Below are 21,562 nucleotides of genomic sequence, written 5' to 3'. Positions count from 1 at the left end.
AGTCAGCACAGTGAATTAGACTCTGGACAGTCACATTTAATCAGACATGTGACCACATTAGCTAGTAGTTACAGACAAGATGAGGTTGATCTCAGAGCGAAACCTGTCAATCCTCCAGATAAAGAATGTGGAGGGAAAAAAAAGGACATTGTAGCAAGACTGACAATAACGAGGGCCATCATCCAATTGTTAGCTGGGACCAACTTCGCGCTAAGTCTCACATTTAGGGCCATCTGTGTTTGTTGGCAAAAACAACAGCTGCTTGTAAGATGAGGCAGTTCTATTTTCAGACGCTTTCTGCCATACTTCTTTGCACAGGTCATTTTGGCCACTCGAGCCTCGGTTTCATCACCCTCGCTGGGAAACAGTGTAGATGAAGCAAGAGGCTGGGAGTGGTGCTGAGATCCATGCTGGGTGTGGGAGAAGTCTTTATGCCTTTCCTGCATATTTACAGATATTCACATTGCTCCTCTTTAACCAAACTAGCCGGAAGAGAGCAAGCTTGACATCCCGGATCCCTTATTATATAAAAGGGATGACAACAGATAATGGCCAGAAGGAATAGCAATTTCTTTACCTGTATTCAAATACCTGGATTCTGTGCATTACATATATTAATATGATGTCTCATTTATAGATGTACTGTATATATGCTGCCATTTAAAAAAACAAAAAAAACAAAACCTTTAACATCAGTGTTACTGTGTCTGCACTTTTAAGCCAACTTTAATGTAATTTAAACATGATACGAATCAATGGCAATATTGAACAATATAGAACAAAGCAGAATGATCTATTTGTAGTGGTCATTTCACAATCTTCCATTTGCTCACTAGATAGGTCTTAGCACTTACCTGGTGTACACAGTCAAGGAACTGCAGGAAGATAGGTGTGAAGCCACTGCCCTGGCTGCTGAGGTTCAGGTTACTGCGCTGGCTAAACTTGTGTCCAAATGACAGCCATTCCTTTTCCACTAGGACCTGGAAGCCCTCCAATGTCCGGTAGAACGGGTCACTGAGCAGCTGCACCAGGGACACCACCTGCATAAGGAACAAAAGAGAGTAATAACCAGGAGGTACAGTTCTCCCATGAGCACAATCAAATAGAACCAGACCAAACAGGATCTGACAATAGAGATATATATGAAGAAAAAAAAACAAAAACACTCAAATTAACATTGTTCATTCAAAAGATATTACACCATACCAAAACCAATGCACTGCTTAAAAACAGTAACTAGTCTTAGAAAGCAAAATTTTTTTTTTCCCCCCAGTCATTTCAAACTGCATTTTATTGGCTCTGTACATGTACCTTGCACAATGACAATAATGCTGAATCTAATCTAATCTGCTGTAAAATAAATTGTGCATTTCTTTTGTGTTGCACAAACAGTACCAACAAACCAGACTGCTTGGATTCTACTTCCATTCAGTAACTAATGGAAAACTGCAGTTACACTTCAAAGTGCCAAATTGTTACTTTGTACAGTTTAGACACTGAGAACATAATGCATGGAATGTATGGAATTCTGTTTTGTAACCTCTCCTCCTAGACAGATATGCTGGGTGTCATCTGGAAAAATCCAGAACATGCGGTTCTCTTTCGTCTAAATGAAGCAGGCTATCAGCCAGAGAGAGCGAGCATATGGAGTATATTTAATCAGAACAAGACTAAGATGGAACCATAGAGAGCGAGAGAGAGAGCGAGAGAGAGACAGAAAGAGAGACAGACAGACAGAGAGAGAGAGAGAGAGAGAGAGAGAGAGAGAGAGAGAGAGAGAGAGAGAGAGAGAGAGAGAGAGAGAAATAGACTGAGAAAGACAGGCAAACTATATGGGGAAAATAGAGAACGAGAAAGACAAACAGAGAGCTACAGATAAGGACAACAAAAACAGAGTAAAACATTTACTGTAGTCAAAAAGAAAAAGAGAGAGAAAGAGAGAGAGAACAGAGAAACAGATATAAATAGAGTGATTAATAGAGTGGGTGAAAAGAAAGCGAAACAGATCAAGAGAGACAGACAGAAAGAAAACTGCTAGCAGACAGAGAGAAAGAATGACAGAAAAGAAAGAGAGAGAGATACATTATATAAAGAGATAGAGAAAGAGACAAATAGAAAGCAATAAAGAGATACATGAGAGAGAGAGAGAGAGAGAGAGAGAGAGAGAGAGAGAGAGAGAGAGAGAGAGAGAGAGAGAGAGATGTGCTCTGGTTCCTGCACGTATCTGGCATGGGCATATTCTCTCTGCGCCCACTCTACAAAGCTTCATTTTACAAGCTCAGGGGGAACACAGATTTGAGGACACACACCACCCTCGGCTAATAAGGCTGAAGTCGTTTATCCATGGAACATCTGATCTCAGGCTGTAAGAATGTGAGAAACATTGTTTAAACTGCAGCTACACAAAAACACCTTTGATCGGGTCGGTCTAGTCCGATACTAACCTCAACACAAGGTGGTGCAGAAGCTCTGGTCTGTCAGTTATTAATAAGAACACGACTGATAAATGTGAGGATGGAATCTTACCTGTGTGGTGATGTCCCAGCCATCCTCCAGACTCAGCAACACAGAGGACCCGCTGTCCAACAGCTCTACTAGGATGAGGGCCAGCTGTAGAAGCTTGTGCAGCTGTGACACACAAACACATCAGCAAAACACCAGGTTTAATCTCAGGCTCTAACTTTAGCTGTTCCTGTGTATTTACTGCCACGGTCAGCTAGGTACAGGCACAGTTCACTGCTGACTAAGCTGAATGAGTTCGCTTGGCAAACAGCCTCACAGATAATATTGTTTGTGTGTACGCAGGGTAAGAGGGGTTCTCAGGGCAAGAGGTCTTTAAGGGGCACGGTGCTTAGCGTGGTTAAGTTCCCATCTTTGTGTCGGATCATTTCCCTGGGGAAAGTTAACCAGAGGAAGTGCTTTGTGAAAAGGGGTCAAAGTCTCGGCAGCAAAAGAGGGTCCATTCTCACACTAATGGCAGTGCGATACTGCAGAAACGCAGCATTAAGATAAAATGTGTGGTGCACCGTGTGCTCAATGTTAATCCTGTATCCCATAAGTCACTGAGCCAAATTTCAATATACGTTTTTTTAAACAAATACTGTGTATATAAATGTGAACATATAAATGCGTATATAAATCACACACACTCCTTATGTGCATCTTCCAAAGTGGCAAATAAATAAATAAAACCCAGTGGTGGGTGAAACTCACCTGCATAATCCATTCGCTCTCCTCCAGGGATTTATGGAACGATTCGTTGGAGTCAGTAGATGTGGCACTGGGAGCGCACGCACGCAGCAGTTTTTTGAAGGACGCCTTGGTCTGTCGTGTGTCCGCAAACTCAACTGGCACCAGCTCACAGTTCAGCATGGAGTCCATCTTAAAGCCCTATAAAGTCATAACTCTGCTTTAATGCTGATAGAAGGTTTGACACGGCATGTACGTTCGAAGGCGGGTTTACATTGTATAATATTTGGTCCGGATTTGCGGTTTAAAATTAAAATCTCAATCCAGAAATTGTTGGGGGACATCTTTGGTGGCCTTAGAACGCAGTCTTGAGCCGACGAGTGTGAAGACTGCTACAGTGCTTACCACTCCACTGATAGAAATATGTCATAGGAAGACGAAAACCCGAAACACAATTGATGATGTAAAAACAAAACAAAACAAAAAAAGGCTGTTATTAAAATCTCCCCCTAGAATTTACTGAGACTGCACAGTGTGATGAGAAACAAGCTCAATAGCTTAACAGGCTTTAATTAAAGGAAAATACAAAACCAGATCTACAGCAATAAAAATTACTGCTACGAAATAAAATGACTTCTATATTTCAAAGTGCAGGAAAAGATACAAAAAAGATCTGCCTATGAATCCACATAAATGGCCGAATCGAATATTAATTTATGTGAAATCGGCAAGCCAAAAAATACCATCATCCATTTTCCACTGTGCACAAAAGAATAGTCGAAGCTCTCTCTGTGGTCCAAATATAATACAGGTTTAGCCAAAATAGGTGAACCCTATTGATAAATCAGATCTTTATATCAGCAAATATTAATATCTTTTCAGTAAGCAGATTTTTTATGATCTGGAAAATGCACTTAAAGGCCAAAATGGTGATATTCACTTCAATGCTATGGAATGTTAAATAACAAGTGTTAACGGACACATCATGTTGGGACGGGGGACCGACTAAATCCTAAAGTCGTAGTCAGACTCGGAGCTTCTTGCAGTGACATCTATAGCAAAATATTTGCATATTTGCGCACAGTTTCCACTGTGATTAATCTGTACGAGCAGATTCGAATTTTGTTCTTTTCGTTTGAACCTGCATGTTTTGTGTTACGCATGGTGGTATGATCACAATGGTACATAATAATATTGTGGCATACATGGAACTAATATAAAGCTTGATAACAGCTGCAGGTATCTGTAGCTTATAATAACCATTTTAACAGACTTTTCTTTTTTTTAGGCATGAAGAAATGCTATGACTCATTAAACTTAATAAAATTATAATAAATTTCCATTAGATACTGACAAAAAATATTATTAGGCATAATAAATTAGAATAACATAATATTTTCCATCACATCCCCTTCAATGCTATTAGAACTCAACATTGAGAACACTTAAAAAAATGTTTTTTAAATATTTTTGTCATATGATCTTTGTGTACAAAAATGGCTAAATAACTAAATATGGAATGATATCTATCTATTTTAAGATTTGCCGATAACACTGACACAGCTGCCTGTAAAACATGCAATCACACTAACAATTTATGTAAAACTAACACAATTGAACATACTTTTAGCTAAGAGACATACCCTGAGGTGAGACTTTTCTCCAAAGATGTAGAGAGCAGCTTGGTGCTTCAGGAGCTGCGTCTGGAGGCTTTCACATCCTGCAGGGGGCGTCAGATCCTTGCCTGCCAGCCGTGTCCCGACATCGACTGCAGAGAGGTGTTGGCTGAACCTGTTGCTGGAGCGCAGACTCGCCCACACGCCTTTCGTTGAAAGAAAGATGCAGAAGTATAAGACCAGGATGACCAGGTATTTTTTATTTATTTATTTTTTTTTACACACAAATTATAATGACAAATGCAGGAAGAGGAAGTACTGTAAGTTTAAAGTACCGTGTTCTTTACCTCAGAATCAGTCAGGGTGATGAAATTGAACCTCAAATTTTACTCCTTATTTAGAGACTGCATGTACATATAAACTGAATTCGGTTCACCTTTGGAGCACTGAGTAATCTCCCACCCGCCTGCAAGTTTAGCATCGAATACCATAAGCTCACTCAAATTGCTGTCCTCAGCTGGAATGTCCCGACAATTATAAACTAGAAGACCGCGTAACACTGTTCTTGAGTCAGCACAGACCTGCTCCTACACACCAAAACACTAGCCCTTACTGTAAAGCTTATGCAGGGGAAATGAGGACATCAGCGAGGTTTGTGGTACGTAATTGGAGATGTTACAGAACCCAGAGTTAGGGAAGTAAACCATGACCTGGCAGAAATAAATGTTAGGAAGAAGATTTGTGAAAAAGATTAGCGGATTAGTTAATGAGAAACTATACCTTGATTGTTGAGTCTTCCTTTAGCTTGGTTTGTGTGAGTGAAAAGTTTGTCCTTGTACCCAAGAACTGGTAGATTAAAGATGCAGATGCAGATGCAAATGCAGAGAGAGAGAGAGAGAGAGCAAGAGAGCGAGAGAGAGAGAGAGAGAGAGAAAGAGAGAGAGAGACGGAAGGACAGAGAAATAGCATCAGATAAAAACACTACACACACTGAAAAACACTTCTATTATGCTTGCCAATCAAATTTTTTACAGAGCTCCATGGGTAGTGGTGCTTCATTAGACTAAAATAAATAAATAAACAAACAAACAAACAAACAAACAAACAAACAAACAAACAAAACCCTGTTCAGTCCAAACTCATTTTTATTGGAAGTCTAAAGTAAAGGATTTTATGTACAGTTTTGCAACTCCTTTAATGAAACATTACTTTCAAGAATTTTTTCATGGATTATTTAATCCAAGATGTAAAAAAAAAAAAAAAGTTCTACGTTCACTGGCCACTTTAATAAAAACATCTGGACACCAGCTCGTTGGGGTGCAATTATCCAGTCAGCCATTCATGTGGCAATGTACAACAGCAGAAGACCACACTGACCACGCTTCCATTCCTGTCAGCCAAGAATAGGAACCTGAGGCTACACGACATGGTCAGTATTTAAAAACATCACCTACTCCAGCTATAAAGAGCTAAGTGACTTTTACAAGAGACAAATTATGAGGCTTGGTCATTGCATCTCCAAAACAGCTGAGTTTTTCAGGCACCATTTGATTAGTAGATATCAAAAGTGGTCAAAGGAAAGAAAAAGGACAAGTGGAGACAGGGTCAAGGCTTCCAAGGCTTTTTGATGGGCATAGGACCAAAGTCCCGAATGGTCCAATCGCAGAGACGAGCTACTGGTGTAAGCGTTGCTGCAAAAGTTAAAGCTAGCAGATAAAATGGTGTCAGAACGAGTACCGCCTACCTGAACATGTTGCAGACCAAGCATGGCTCCTCAAGGTAAAGCTATTCTCTAATAGCAGTGGCTTCTTATTAGCAGCATAATGAGCCTGGTCACAATGCAAAAACTCTTTGACAAATTGTTTAGAAATCCGTTGAGCAAAATGACAAAGGTGTTGACCAGTGGTGGACTAAGTCTACAAACCATGTACTAAAGTTATAGTAGAGATACACTACTATAAAATATGACTCCAGTAGAAGTGCTTAATTTAAACTTTCACTTGAGTAAAACTACAAAAGTATTTGTCTTCAAGATACTTAAGTATCCAAAGTACTATGGTTTATTATAGCTATAATGTTCCTATTATCATTTTTGTCACAAGACTCTCTGAAAACCGCCTTTTCTACATTAGAAAAACTGCACAAATATGGCGAGTTCGAGTCAGGAGTTTCTTTTATCACTTATTCCTCTCAAAATGTTCTGCTTGCTGTTGAACTGATGCTGAACTGTATGATCATGGTAAGTAGATACCACCAAGTGGCAATCAAAACTAGTTTAAAACAGAGCACGCAATCTGTCCTGATTGGTGGCTTGCTGCGTGCTTGACCAGTTAATTTTTTATTCACTTGTACATAAAAAGCAACGACCGATTTCACAAAATGTAGTTGAGTACAAAGTAAGTACTGTAATGTAGTGACAAAGTAAAAGTCTTCCCAAAAGGAAATACTTTAGTAAAGTAGAAATACGTGACGAAGCACAGTAACAATTTGCTACATAAAAAATTGAGAACTACATTTACAAAATCCACAATTACATTTATTTCTGTCCACCACTGGTGTTAACATGACATCGAAACAATCCAGATCTCGATCTGATTGATAATCTGTGAGATTTGCTGAACAAGCAAGTATGACCCATGGAAAACCCCCTTTGCACTTACAGAACTTAAAAGATCAGCTGCAGCACACCTTCAGAGGTCTTGTAGAGTCCATGACTAAAAGAGTTGGAGCTGATTTTGTGGCTATAATATCTAATTACAGCATGATAATGTGCCAAGTCACACAGGCTTCTCAAACCGGTTCCATGAACGTGACATCAAGTTCAATGTTCTTAACAAATCTGCAGCAATTATATGAAGCAATCATGTCAACATGGACCAGCAGCTCAAAGGAATGTTTTCAACAACTTATGAAATATTGGGGATGTTCAGAGAGTAACTAAGTACTGTGAGATCCTTCTCAGAAAGAGATGTGAGGCTCTGATGGTGTATGGATACCACAAAGCCTTTTGTGGTATCCAGCGTTTTGGAAAGATGATAAAACTTGGTTAGATTTCCTCTCATTTCTTTACATCCAGCGTAATGAGTTGACTTTTACCTTCTACAGTATAGTCATATTTTATACAAAGTTCACCAACTTCCTGACTTCTAAAATGAGTTTGAATTGAAAAGGCTTTTTTTTCCTTCTCAGTGGAGAAAAAGAAAGTTCTGTCTATACTAATCGGACAGGCATTACAGATAAAGTGAATAGAGATTATGTTGGAAAAAATGAATATTCCTCTAAAACAGCCAGTTACAGCCAGTGTAACTGTTAACATTCATCAAAAGTGTTAATAGATGGATGAAAATGAGGGTTAAATGCAAAATGCCCATGCGAAGAAATGCAACTCTAGTACCACACTTATGACTTTGTTCCTCTATAATTTTATTACTGAAGTAGAACCGATGGTTGAACCTTCCATCTGCACTCCCTGCTCAATTGTTTTTCTTATTATTCCTTCTCTGTCTTGAGCAGTCACATCTCGGCACCCTTCGGTGCACGCTGATGTTTCATGACATCATGCTAAGTGACTCAATTCCACATTTCTACAAAGTTCAAGACTTTGGAAGTGCCTCACTGTATTTGGATTGGGCTCTAAATGGTTGCACCTGCTGATGAAGCAATGGTACATTCCTCTAAAGGAAAGGATTAGTTTAAGAGCTGAGGTCTGAGTCACGACTTGCAGCAGTCGTGTTTAATCCAAATTGCACCAAGGTCACTCACTTTCACTACCAGTTTCACGATAGATGAATTGACTCAAGCACTGATTGAGAAAACTGTTACACATGGCAAACGAATTAAATCTTGTCTATTTTAGATCACAGCATTTTAATTCTTTATTCAGACTGTGGAAAGTGTAGATTTAACTTTCTTACAGTGGCTTTGCTAATAATTCTGGTTGCAATGCACAAGTGCAAACATTTATATGGTGATTTTAAACATTTCTATGCATTTTTGGATGAACTCTCCAGTGTCCAGAGCTTTGTAACAGTCTGTATGTAACAAATGTGTTTGATGTATTAAGGTCTTATGGATGGATTTTGTCTAAATAATTCCTGTTATGTGGATGTGTCATGGTAAAAGTTCCATGTGCTGTTCCTACAAAAACTACTTTGCTGGCAAACCTATATGGTATAAGAGTCGTTGATTATTTTCCTATAGCAGCATTTTACTTATTAGCTCATGAGCATCACACTAACAAACATCTGCAGAGCGGCCACTTGATAATTCACAGCAGGCTAAAATCAACATGGTGTGTGTGCGGTTGTGTGTGTGTGTGTGTGTGTGTGTGTGCATGCGTGCGTGCTGTCCAACTGTGATCAATAAAACACAATCAGCTTTCAATTTAGAATTAAAGCCCAAAAAGGTTTTTTTTAAAAATTACAATTCTTTTAAGAAAATAAAAGTAGCTGATCATGCAACACTCACCCCCTCTGGTAAAACTGTTGGTGAAAGAAATATCCAAGTGGACAGGAACCATCTTTGGGATTTTGGTTGTCCTCCTTTCAGTTGCTGTGAAACACATATGATTTGCAGGAGTGGATTTTTGATTCAGAAAACGCACGTAGTGCACACTAATATGTTCAAATCCATTGCATTAGAACACAACCTCCTGGTGTTTTGAATGCTTTTCCAATTTTAGTACGCCCCAAATGCGAATTAAATCCTGAAAGTAATGAGGCAAAAAACATTTCTGGAGACCCGCAGGGCCGCAGCGCACTGCTGGAGAATCGGCATAATAATGAAACCAAAACTAAGAGAAACGTCCATTCGTCTCATTTCACTTAATATATACTAAAGTGTTGAAATGAAAGTAAGACATTTCAGAGAATGAATGCTATGTAAATAAAAACCCACCTATGAACTTATCTATTAAATTGCTCAGCAAACAATAAACTTTATGCAGGGCAATTTTAGTTTCATTCTTCATGATTGCTCCTCTTTTTTCCAGGAAAACAGTCTGGCATATGCTAATGCCAGAGTGAAGTGAGTCTTGAAGACATTTTATACGATGGTAATCTAACTACTTTGGGTAAATTGGGCCTCTAGGGGCAAACCACTCTATTTAAAAAGAAAATACTAATAAAAAAAAGACCTTTCTTTAAGAATTGACAAATTTTGTTTAACAGAGAAAGAGAATAAAATGTCTATTTTATCATGTATGTTTAGATGCAAGATTTTAGAAATTCAGACACATGAGCTGGTGTCCAAACGACATCCTTTACACCTGCTTCTATTTGCTTTTGCAAATGTTCCCTTTCTTCTCATATTCGTTAACCGCAATATTAAATGAGCAAACGATTATATTCATGTTTTCCCCATAAGCAAAGCATTAATAATTACATGTTTATCTCCAGCATTTATTTAAAGCATTTTATCTCCAGTTATCGTAGCAGTAACTGAAACACGACTATACTAAAAGATTGATAAACGAGACCTATTATGTGCGAGATGCTTTGCAGAGGATGCAGGTTGTTCTCTCTGAATGAGACGGGGCACTAAGATGGATTCGAGGTGACCCTTTCATGTCCTGTTTCTCTTATGTAAGTGCACACATTGTGCTTTAGTTCCTCTGCAGATTTGTGCAACCAGAGGAAGGAGCATGGAGATAAGACCTTATGAATTAGAGGACAAACAAAATAAAATAAAAAAATAGTACAAGCATCTCCGGCTCAGGGCTCGGTTGTGGAAAGTGATGTACCTGGAGAAATGCCCACGAGGGAGCGGTTAGACAGTGTGCTGCTGCCGTTGGATTTGAAGTGGACAGGGATAGAGCTGAGAATCGCCTGAAGGTACTTCTCCTGCTCCAAACTACTGGACAACTCGGATGAGGAGACAGGAGCTAAAGACAGAGAGAAGTGAGAATGAAATATGGAAAGAGATCATTTAGACACTTTTACATTGGACAAAGCAATATATATATACCTTGGTTTAGGACTATAAGGTCTACAAACTGCTAATAAAGGTGTCAGGATTGTCCAGTGTAGGTTCCCTTTAAATGAGGCCACATACCAGTGTGAATTCAGAGTCACAGAGACTTCTGTGTCATATCTTGGGCTTTAAAAGAAACCGCGAAATAAATTCTCAAATACCGTCTCAAACGATTTAGGGAATGCGTTAATATTCAAACTACCTTCAAATGGAGTCACTGTTTGCTTGCAACTGTGAGATTTGATGTGACTTTATTGACATTTTTGAGTACTGTTTTATAAAAAAGAATCTATGCAATTCTTAAGAATGTGTAATGAATACCTAATGTAGGTGCTAAAATTAGATCACTTGGCAGTTAGAATTTTTACAATCTTTACATAATTCCATTATGTATCTGTGAACTGCTCTATAAACAACGGAATGCTCACGAATGTTATAAAAGCCTGAAAGTCAGTACTCTTACAATTATTTTGCTTGCCAGTGTGACAGCATCTGGGCTGAGCTTCTGGGTCGTCCTTTGAGGTTTTGACACAATCCTCACATACATTTTCTAGAACTGCTTAATAAGAGAATAATGTACCCATCAAATTATGAATCTACATGCAAAGAGAAGGATGAGAATTCAAACACCTGTTGTGGAGGGGTTTTGCGACTTGAACAATCCCACTACGCTTTTCCCGTGGAAGCCTCCAGAGCGCATCAGCACGGCTTTGGTGCGAGGGTGTTTCCAACTCATTACAGGCAGCCTGCTATGTCTGTAGCAGCGTGCGACTTTCTGCAGACTGCCGTCCTGGACCGACTGAGGCACCACAAGCAGCCCGGGGTAACTGGATAAAACACAAAAAATAAACCAGTTGTTTCGTTTACAGTAAACAGTCAATCCTTTAATAAGTGAAGTGTTCTTGTGAATACAGCCGTAACGGAACAAGAACAGTCACGGTGAATTTTATTTTTATAAATGTTTGACTGAACAGTACTGGGTAAGAGGTCAAACTACAGTAGGCAAGAGATCTATTTTGCACTGCATTATTTTAGGTTTAATGATAGCAGAGTGACTAATATCCATCTACAACACTGCACCTATCTGCAGTTTTTTGCAGCATGATGCACACTACAGCACTGAGTGGCAGAAGAAAAGTAGTCTCATATTCAGATAAACGTATATCATTATTGTAAAACAGTGAAGAATTATGCATCTATTAAAAAAGCCTTGTTTTCTTTTACAGTCTATATATATATATATATATATATATATATATATATATATATATATATATATATATATATATATATATATATATATATATTATGAAACCTAACGCTTCTGTATTATTTGTCCATTTAAGTTTAAAGACCAATTATTAATTAAAAAAATTAAATCCCAATTAGGACCGCATACGGATGTTGGATGTTCCCTTAGTGCAGGTAAGAAACCCGCTTTAAAAACTGAAAATGCATCCGTGTTTAAAACACTCTGAAACCTGCATTTGCTACTGAAACAGCTCAATACGTGCTTTTTAGTCCAGAACACAACTTAAATTAAATATTGCACCCTAAACAGTGGCACTATTGCACAAAGCAAGAAGGAAGAAGCTGTACATAGATTTATATTAAGAGCAAATATTTATTTATGCCCATTTTTGACAGTTTCCTATTTAAACATAACACTACATGCAATTCTTTAGGAATGGGCTTTAACAATAGTTTTGTGGTTGTTTACCTCTTTAAAATGGTCTAGAATAAATAAAAATTCATTCCTTGTAGTAAAAACTGTTTAGAATTGTACTGATTCTTACGGAATACGTTTTAGAAGAGATCATTTATTCGAAGCAAGATGAGCGATTTCTGACCTGCGACAGAGAGAGTAGAGTCTGTTGATTGGCGTCACACGAAACTGCTCTCCACTTCTGCCGCGTGAGGAGCTGGCATTGATGGTGCCCAGACCCAGTCTCTGGTAATCCCGGAAGCAGGCACGCTCCACCAGCTGCTCCATGGTGCACTTGTCTGAGGCCTTCAGAGTGCTGTTGGAGGGCGTCTCCCCGTCGTCTGATACTATAACGCACAACAATAACTTCACATCATGACCTCTAACCAGACCCCATGACCTTCCTCTGACCACAGTAAAGCAAAGCAGCTCACTTGAGATGTCGTCGTCCTCGTTCCAGGTCATGCGTGTGCCTTTTTCGCTTTTCTTCTGCATCGTGGACTGACGACCCATGGTGATTTTGCCTGCTCTCTTTGCTCCTTTTACAATGGTTTTGGAGAGCGTGCTGTCAAAAACCCAATAACAAAGAAAGAGTTCTTAGGAAGTTAGTAGCAAGTCAACAAGCCATATTTCTATGTTAAAAAAATACAAAGGCAGAATCTACAATGATTTCTACTTAATAATCAGCAATTCCATTTTATTATTCTTACGAAGGAGCCTGGGACCTTTTCTTGTCTTGTTGACACACGCTTCATGGCTCGCAAATTCACAAGGCAAGATTTTATCTAGATAAACTTTGGGAAACAAAATTAACTGGAACTGGACATGGATTCATCTTTCCCATTTCTTTCCCATCAGTTTTTTAGGGTTCTTGTCCCTGCAATGATAGTCTAGCTTAAAAATATTCTACATGTAAAGCCATATTTTGCTATTTCCAAAAGTTTATCAAATAAGTCATGGAAAGGGAAAAAAATCAGATATCTTTACTGAACCTACACTTTTGTCTTTTATTTGGAAATAAGTGCTTTTAAATATTGTAAACTTTAATTACCCCTAGTTATTAAATATTAATGCGGACACTTTGTTTTTCAATAATGCTCTAGTCTAATCTAATCTAAAATAACCTGATCTGATCCAATTTTATCTAATCTAATCTGATTTGATCTAATCTAAATTAATCTGATCTAATCTAATCTAATCTACTGCTGCTAGTCACAAAACTTTGACTTTGACTGACCGGAAACCCGTGTTTCTCTCCTTCTGCTTGGGCAGGAGAAGCTGTGGAGCTGACTGTCCTGTTGCGAAGGTGAAGGCGGTATGGATGGATGGTGGGTATCGGATCCTCTGCAGGTGCTTCCTGAAGATCTCGACCATTTCAGAGGTCACCTCCTCATCGAACGCCACCTTAATTAGCTAAGATGAATCACATTTGAGCAAATGATAAATCCCACTTGGGTCACAGGCGTTCTTCTTGCTCTTACTCAATGAGCAACAGTTGCATTAGTGAAATTTATCAGTTTGTTTGCTGCCAAAATATTTCTTGGCTGAAACCAGCACTCTGCAAGACAAAAAGCAATCTGTAAATAATCAATGGAAATTTTTTTGGAAACGCACAACAGGCCTTCAATGTGAACCCCTCTTAAATGGATGCTGTCGGTTTGAAACGTGTTTCATTCCCCTGAGATATGCAGGGAATATCATTGGGGAGGGTTAGCTGGCCTCTGTAACCTTGTGTGTGTGTATCCACTTTCCCCTTCATATCTATCTCTGTGGTCCTCGGGGGGCTGCTCGAGACAGTACAGAGAGACCCCCAGTGGATTGCCGTGCTTAATAAAAGAGGAATAATGGATCCCAGACAGTGTGGCACAGCACAAGTACATCCTCATCCACACATGGGCGAAGAAATGACCTGCGCTTTTAAAGGCAGTCCAATTTTATACAACACGTGTTAGTAAAAAGATAGGAATGAACCATAAAATCTTTATAGTATATGAAGAACTCAACACATGTGGGCATCACATCAGTGCAAAAAGTACATTGCACCACCATACTAATTACACGTTATTACTTAAACAGAGCTGTTCTATAATCTGCAGACTTCTTTTGGTGCTTCAAAGGCAACAAAGCAAACGGGTCCATACGGTTGTCAATTATTCCATGTTCCATGTTTATTGGCACCCATCATAAGAAGAGTAAAAATGCCTTTATACACTAAAATGAAATGTTGAATACTACTTATTCAGGATTGCTTTCATCCCTGGTACTTATTTGTCAGGAAATAATGTACATGGGGAAAAAAGAAAAAAAAAAAGAATGCTTCCTTATGGTCAGGGATTAAAACGATCAAATATAAACTAAAAGACTAAATAAGGACAAAGTATGAAATCATCCAACCCTATTTTGTTTCTTAAAAGTGTCCTAAAATGATTGACATATACCTATAGGGTATATTCAACTTTTTTTAAAGTCAGTCTCAACCTTCCGAAACTTTGTGACTGTGACTTATTGGTCTGTTGTATAAACAAAAAGATGCACACATTAAAAATAAATCAGCATTTCAGTGACTGTAATACCTGGAATGATGCAGATCTAAGTTGCAGACCTTCTTGCATGTTCTGATGCAGCTGATTCTGAATGGTGATCTTTTTGTCTTTAGTCAGCGTGGACACTGGAAAACTTCTAATCACAGGCTTCTCACCAACTACTCAAACACACGCGCAAACACACACGCACGCACGCACGCAGAACTGTCAGGTTGATAAGCACACTAGCGTAAAGATAAGACAAGTGTCATTAAGGGAATGCAGTGCTACTTTTATAATCAGTGCACAAAGTAGACTGATAAGAGAGTGGCTGATATAAGAGTCAGCTCTTACCTAAAGGATCGTGAGGAGTGCCTTTGAAGATGATGCGGTAGGTGGTGAGAAAAAGTGCCCCCTCCGCAGGCAGCATGTGAGGACCTCCTAGCAGTCCGCCCGTAGCATCCTCACGTCCGTCAGGGTCTAGGACCACCCGTAGCCCCTCGCTTACCAACTCCTCTCCGGGCAGCATAGTGGGCAGAAGTATCTTTGGCTGTGGAGATACGATACTTATTATTACCTTGTCTAAAAATTGAGGTGTTTGAAAGCCCCCAATTTTTTAGGTGAAAATATATCAATGTATGTATACCAATTTCATATAAATACATTTCACACATCCTCTAAGTGGTGTACTTTTCTTTTGAAAATCTATTACACTAACAGCAATTATCATCCTAGAAATGATGACCTACCTAGCATAACATTTTGAAGAGAGGTCTAATCAAAATAGGATAAATGTTTGGTTAAGCTGTGGTCAGTAATACCATGATTTTCCGACATGGTGTGTACCAGTAATGCCCCAAAAATGCAGAGTGGCAGCAGTAATGGTAAACTGATAATCTCGGACTTTCCTCTGTCGTCACGATTGCTGTCATGAGTTACGTCTCAAATTATAAACCATGACTTTGTGTTCAGAAGTGTGATTTAAAAAAAAAAAAAAAAAACCCAGAAGGCTGGTTATGACACACACGCCTTTGGGAAGGATTGAAGGATTGAACGGAACATGAGAGACATTTAAAATTCTGTAATAGGAAACCAGGTAGAGCTGGAAACATAAAACAATAGCACAAATATATCTAATTCAAGACACAATGCATATTTGTTTAGTAGAGATGGAAAGATAAAAAATAAGGATTTTTTTGTTAGGATAGTAAAAAACCCTATTACGTTGTAAAAAATGTAATTGACAAACAAAAAAAGGAAGTTGTGTTTCTCTTGCAAGCTTTATGTGTAAGTTAAGTGTCACCTTGTTACAGAGACTTGACTGAGAGCAAAAGAAAGAACTAAATTTGTTGCCGAGTCATCGTCAAGGTTCAAAAAGGATGAGAAATTAAGAACTTGATCACGTTCAAAAGAAAAGGAAATGTTAATAGTTGGAAACGCATTTGAATCAACGGTTTAACAGTGAGGTAGCTGTATGATCATACACCTCAAACATGCTAATGCTCATGCCTTTTTCAAAAGCCAGTGCTGTAAGTGTTAAAACACTGAAAACACTGCACCCTGTTTCAAAGCAAACAGAATGTCCTACAAAAAAAAAAAAAAAAGGTTCAGGCTCATAATGGGCTTTAAAGAATGACAACTTTACATGACAAATTAACAAACACAACTCAATCTTTATGGTCTCATTCTATGTAAACAACGTCGAGTTGTTATTAGTCTGCTTGGATGACATCTCTGTAGATGCCAAACAATTAGGATCTGTAAATAATGGATTTGAATGGACCGGTTATGTTTACACTCTCCAGATCACTGTAGAAGTGTTCAGCCGGGTGCTGGCGGCTCGCGCTGTGCTCTGGCTTTGTTCGTTCAGCTCGTTAAGAAACATGCAAGCAAAAGAGCAAAGGGTGAATTTGTAAAACAAGGCTTTTGTCTATTGTAAGCAATCTCAAGGTTATCAGGAAGAACGACCTTCTCTTTTAAAAGCTCGGGATTTTAAAAGCCAAAGCCAGAGCCAGCACTCTCCATGGGTCTCTGTGAGCACATTGGAGAAATGAATGCTATGAAGACAGGAACCCTGAAAGAACCTCTGACCGCTCAAAGAAAAGGCCAGAGGAAACGGAGGTCATTATGAAGTTCTTCCATGAAGCTCGCACGAGCTACGAGTCCCTGTTGGACTTGCAACACCCACATCACTTTCTGCCAATCCAGCATTCTCTCTTCATCCCTTAACAGTTTGCAGAGGTCAGAACAGACGAGAAAAATTTATTACACACTGATTTATCACTAGTGTGGGACGTATCACAGTGTGGGACGTATATGCAATTCTTATACCGTGGTCAGTCTGAACTTTCGATCCTGAATGGCTAGACAGTGTGCGAGCAAACACTACAGCTAGTTTAATCACTGTTCTAAATGAATGCACTGCCTTTCAAACCATTTTGTGTTTTGACCATTTTGGCATGCCACTTAACTTATATGGTGATTTTAATACATTGTCAGATGCACAAGAATTTGACAAACTCTAGAAGTTAAAATAAATATTAAAAAAGAGAAAAACAGAACAAAGAATTAATACCAACTGCCTCATTATTAGTAGAGATGTGCTGCTTTCGGACAATAACCAATATTTATTGGTTTATATATGTTTTATATATGTTTATAAATCATTTCATCACACCACATCACCTATTCTTTTCCTATAACACATGCACCCTATAGCAGTTCCAGCTTCCACACTATGGATATTACTGCATTGAGACAAATCTGGCAAGCAAAAAATAATAAATAATTAAAAAAAAAAAAACATCTGGATAACAAAAAAAAAGGTAAATCAGTTAAGAAAATGCAATGAATTCGGGAAAAATGCAAGCTAAGTTTATACAGTATAGCATTTCTTCAGTGTTCCATTCTGCATTACTGACCTCCCACTGATCTTTGTCAATGTATTAACATGAACTGGGTCTTAACTTTAAATGATCTGCAAAATGTTTGCAAAAAAAAAAAAAAAAACAACCTTGGCCCAATCTTTCCCCCTTCAGAGTGTACAGCATGCTCGCTCATGCATGTAATAAATCCAGAAATCTAAACCAGCAATCTAGGGAGTTTTAAAACAAAAAGTGTCTGAATAAATTAGATATCGATATGTGACAAAGCAAAGATGACACGGTAAAGATTATTATTCTCTCACCGGCCACTTTATTAGGAACACCTACACACCTGCTCATTTCTGCTGTTAACAAATCAGTCAATCATACTGCAGAAGCCTGATGTATAAACTCACACATAAACTCACACATACAGGTCAGTTAATGTTAATTGACTCAATCTCTGTGACTTTGATTGTGACATATATATTGGTACCAGGTAGGCGGGTTTGAGCATTTCAGAAATTGCTGATCTCATGGGAATTTCACAGACAACATTCTCTACATATGTAGAATGATGGTGTTTAAAACAAAAAACATCATGTAGAGTGACAGTTCTGTGGGTGGAAGCACCTCGTTGATAAGAGAGGTCAATGAAAAATGGCAAGATTTATTCGAGCTGCCAGGAAGGATATAGTAACTCATAATTACTATTCACAACAGTGGTAAGTGGAAAAGCATCTCAGCATGCACAATACATCAAACCTTGAGAGGGTTGAGCTACAACAGCAGAAGACCACATTGGGTTCACCTTCCTGTAAGCCAAGAATTTGAATCTGGGCCTATGGGCACAGGCTCACTCAAGCTGGACAGTTAAAGATAAAAAAATAGAAATAAAAAAAAATCAGTCAGGCTTCAACTGTCCGATGTCAATAAATCTATGCATTAGAGGTGTAACGCTACACAAAATTCCTGGTTTGCTACGCACCTCGGTTTTTAAATCACGGTTCAGTAATTTTGGAGGAAGGAATGCAAAACATAAAATTGTCGTATTTTATTAACAGTTTATTATTATTATTATTATTATTATTATTGACATTTGTGATCATCAACATTTAAACAGATTTAATTTTTAAAACAATTTTAAATAAAATGTCTGCTTGTTTAAATAACAGTTTATATATATTTTATGCAAATAAAATAGAATAAATAAAAATTAATGCAATGCACTTTTTTATTATAGTGATTAAATTGAGTAATCAATTAAGTTGGCACAAATTAAAGTGATTAAATACAATTCAATTAGTGGAAAAATTTATCTTAACAGTTTACATTTGTTAGACCCCATTTGGGTAATACAGATGTGTATGTGTGTGTGTTTGTGTGTGTGTTTGTGTGTGTGTGTGTGTGTGTGTTTTACGTTTAATTTTAAATTTTCTAAAGATATGATCTACTTAACTGTTCTACTTATTTCAGCATACTTTAACAAAAATCTTCATTCCTTCCAGCCTTCATTCATTTGTCAGGATTTTCTCCTTTTAAAAGAAATTCTTGAAGCTGGACATAAAACATAAAAAAAAAATGTAGCGAAGTGTTAGCCACTTCCTGGTTAGCAGCTAATGCTAGCACTATGGACTCTTTGGCGTTTCAAGTCAAGTAGCGTTTGTCATTTCAACTATATATAGCTGACGCAGTACACACTGAAATGAGACAACATTTTTGCAGAACCCTGGTGAGACATAGAGCTACACCACACCACACAACATAGAGCTACATAACAGCGCACAGAGCTAAGGACTAGCATAAGTGTCCTTGCCACATAAAGTGCATCATGTGCAACCTAGTGCAAGACAAAAGACAACACAAGACAGTGTAGTACAGATACACAAAATAGCACTGCCAGTAAACCTGCTGTATAATATTTTATACAGTACAATGTGCAAACGAAAATCCTATTTCTGGTACGAAGTGAGTAGCCGCAGTGACACTGAGTTAACTCTAGTTTCTTTTCCATACCCCTGGAATCGTCTTGTATGTTCTCAAGTTTCATAATAATAATAATAAAAATATGTGCTCAAGTCCAAGGCAGAGACTAAACAAACTTGCAGTCCGCCACTTAATTTGTTCCTGAGGGATTTTTTTCTGCACGTAAATAGGATTGCACATCCTATTTACGTAACCGAAAGCCCTGTACCGAGCTACAAATATCGTTAAACCCCTACTATACACCCATGATAGCTTTAGTGTCTTGCTCCTGAGTGTATATTAACAAACTTGAACACCATGCTTACCTTCTGGATGGGTGGAAGTCTCCTGCTTTCCCTATGGACAGCCTCCAGAGTTTCCATTTGGATAGCCACAATGCCTAAACACACACACAAACACAGCATACTTTACCTCTGCACATGTCCATTGTTTTGCTATTCTGCCCTACGCTCAAAGTGATAATTATGACTCCATTTAACTAGTTCCTACCTGGAATCATATTGTGTAGGTTCTTGATGTGGTCCTGGGTCACTCCACTCTCAGTGCAGACCTTGTCAATGAACCGAGCGATGAACCTCACCACTGAGTTTGCAATGTCGCTGTTCTCAGAGTCTTCAAATCCGCTCTCGGTGTCGAAGCTCTCCGCAACACTGCCGGCGATGCTGTGAAACACAACACACGATAAATATTAAATCATTTAATAATAGTATTCCTAAGTGTTATGTCACAGAAGATGCAATGATTAAATCCCTTTGGGTTTTTTTAGTAAAGAATCAGTATCAACAATTGGGTGATGCTGTGAAGATTTGCTAAAATGTTTTGAAGCGTGCGTTCATCTTTAACCATAGCAATCTGTCAATGATTAGATTTTCTTATTGAATAAATATACATATTTTATGGCTGTACTTAAATGAAGCACATCATACAATGCAGCTATTCAGGTAAGCATACAGAGAAGGTGATATGATTCTTATCTTGTTTCTTCTAATGTGTCATCTCTGATTTTATCAATATTAGAAACATGTTGCTAGGATTCTTTTATAACAGAAAAAGATTTGTGCAGGATGTATAAATAGAGATGACAGCAGCGCATTTGTTGTAGTTCTGCAACCTCATGATTCACTATAAAAAAAAAAAGCAAGTCATGATACACATTATAGTAGCGATCATGAGAATCACATGTAATGGAACTGTAAACATTGAAAATACTGTATAACTGACAGCGTATGAGACGATCTGGAGGTTAGGCAGTATTTTGCTTTTATGGCTAAACTGTAAACATTCAAACCTCAAGGATAAAAGTGTAACAAATTATTTCCTCCCTATAATGTTTTCCTCCTATTTATACAGCTAAAACAGTTATAAAACAAAAATGGTGTCGCTGTCAACAGTAATTTGACTGCATGTTTAATTTGACAACAAAATATTCAATACCACTGCTTCAGAAAACAATGCTACTTCATTAGGGATAAAACATGATAACATTTGTGGCATTTAGCAGACGTCCTTGTCCAGAGCGACCTACAAAAGTGCTTTGAGTCTCTGCAATGAATAAATCTACACTGGTACCCTAGATTACAAACTTAAGGTAAATCAGCCTACAACGCTGTTGAGGGTTTTTTATTTATTTATTTTTTTTTTTACTCACCACCCCTCTAAAACTTCCTCACCACCCTTTTAAAACTTTCTTAAATCTGAAAACTTAGTGAT

General features: G+C 38.2%; 1 protein-coding gene across 2 annotated transcripts in view; it reads right to left on the bottom strand.

The window, feature by feature from the left end:
- Window positions 1-21,562, bottom strand: part of sbf2 (SET binding factor 2) — a 118,117-nt gene that overhangs the window by 7,240 nt on the left and 89,315 nt on the right. Inside the window, exons 20-34 of one of the 2 annotated variants that reach the window (XM_046857382.1) lie at window positions 20,342-20,514; window positions 20,158-20,231; window positions 15,357-15,552; window positions 15,054-15,181; window positions 13,718-13,893; window positions 12,915-13,045; window positions 12,626-12,827; window positions 11,406-11,602; window positions 10,546-10,686; window positions 9,273-9,356; window positions 5,586-5,651; window positions 4,833-5,011; window positions 3,214-3,390; window positions 2,527-2,628; window positions 855-1,040 (exon numbers count right to left, since the gene is read on the bottom strand). In XM_046857382.1, coding sequence (XP_046713338.1) covers window positions 855-1,040; window positions 2,527-2,628; window positions 3,214-3,390; window positions 4,833-5,011; window positions 5,586-5,651; window positions 9,273-9,356; window positions 10,546-10,686; window positions 11,406-11,602; window positions 12,626-12,827; window positions 12,915-13,045; window positions 13,718-13,893; window positions 15,054-15,181; window positions 15,357-15,552; window positions 20,158-20,231; window positions 20,342-20,514 — 2,212 coding nt within the window. The remainder of the gene's footprint in view (window positions 1-854; window positions 1,041-2,526; window positions 2,629-3,213; window positions 3,391-4,832; window positions 5,012-5,585; window positions 5,652-9,272; window positions 9,357-10,545; window positions 10,687-11,405; window positions 11,603-12,625; window positions 12,828-12,914; window positions 13,046-13,717; window positions 13,894-15,053; window positions 15,182-15,356; window positions 15,553-20,157; window positions 20,232-20,341; window positions 20,515-21,562) is intronic. The other variant, XM_046857383.1, reaches the window with a different exon arrangement.

The sequence above is a fragment of the Silurus meridionalis genome, chromosome 9 (genome assembly GCF_014805685.1).
Source record: "Silurus meridionalis isolate SWU-2019-XX chromosome 9, ASM1480568v1, whole genome shotgun sequence".
Lineage (NCBI taxonomy): Eukaryota > Metazoa > Chordata > Actinopteri > Siluriformes > Siluridae > Silurus > Silurus meridionalis.
Note: the sequence above shows the minus strand (reverse complement) of the source record. Positions and strands in the feature narration are given on the sequence as shown.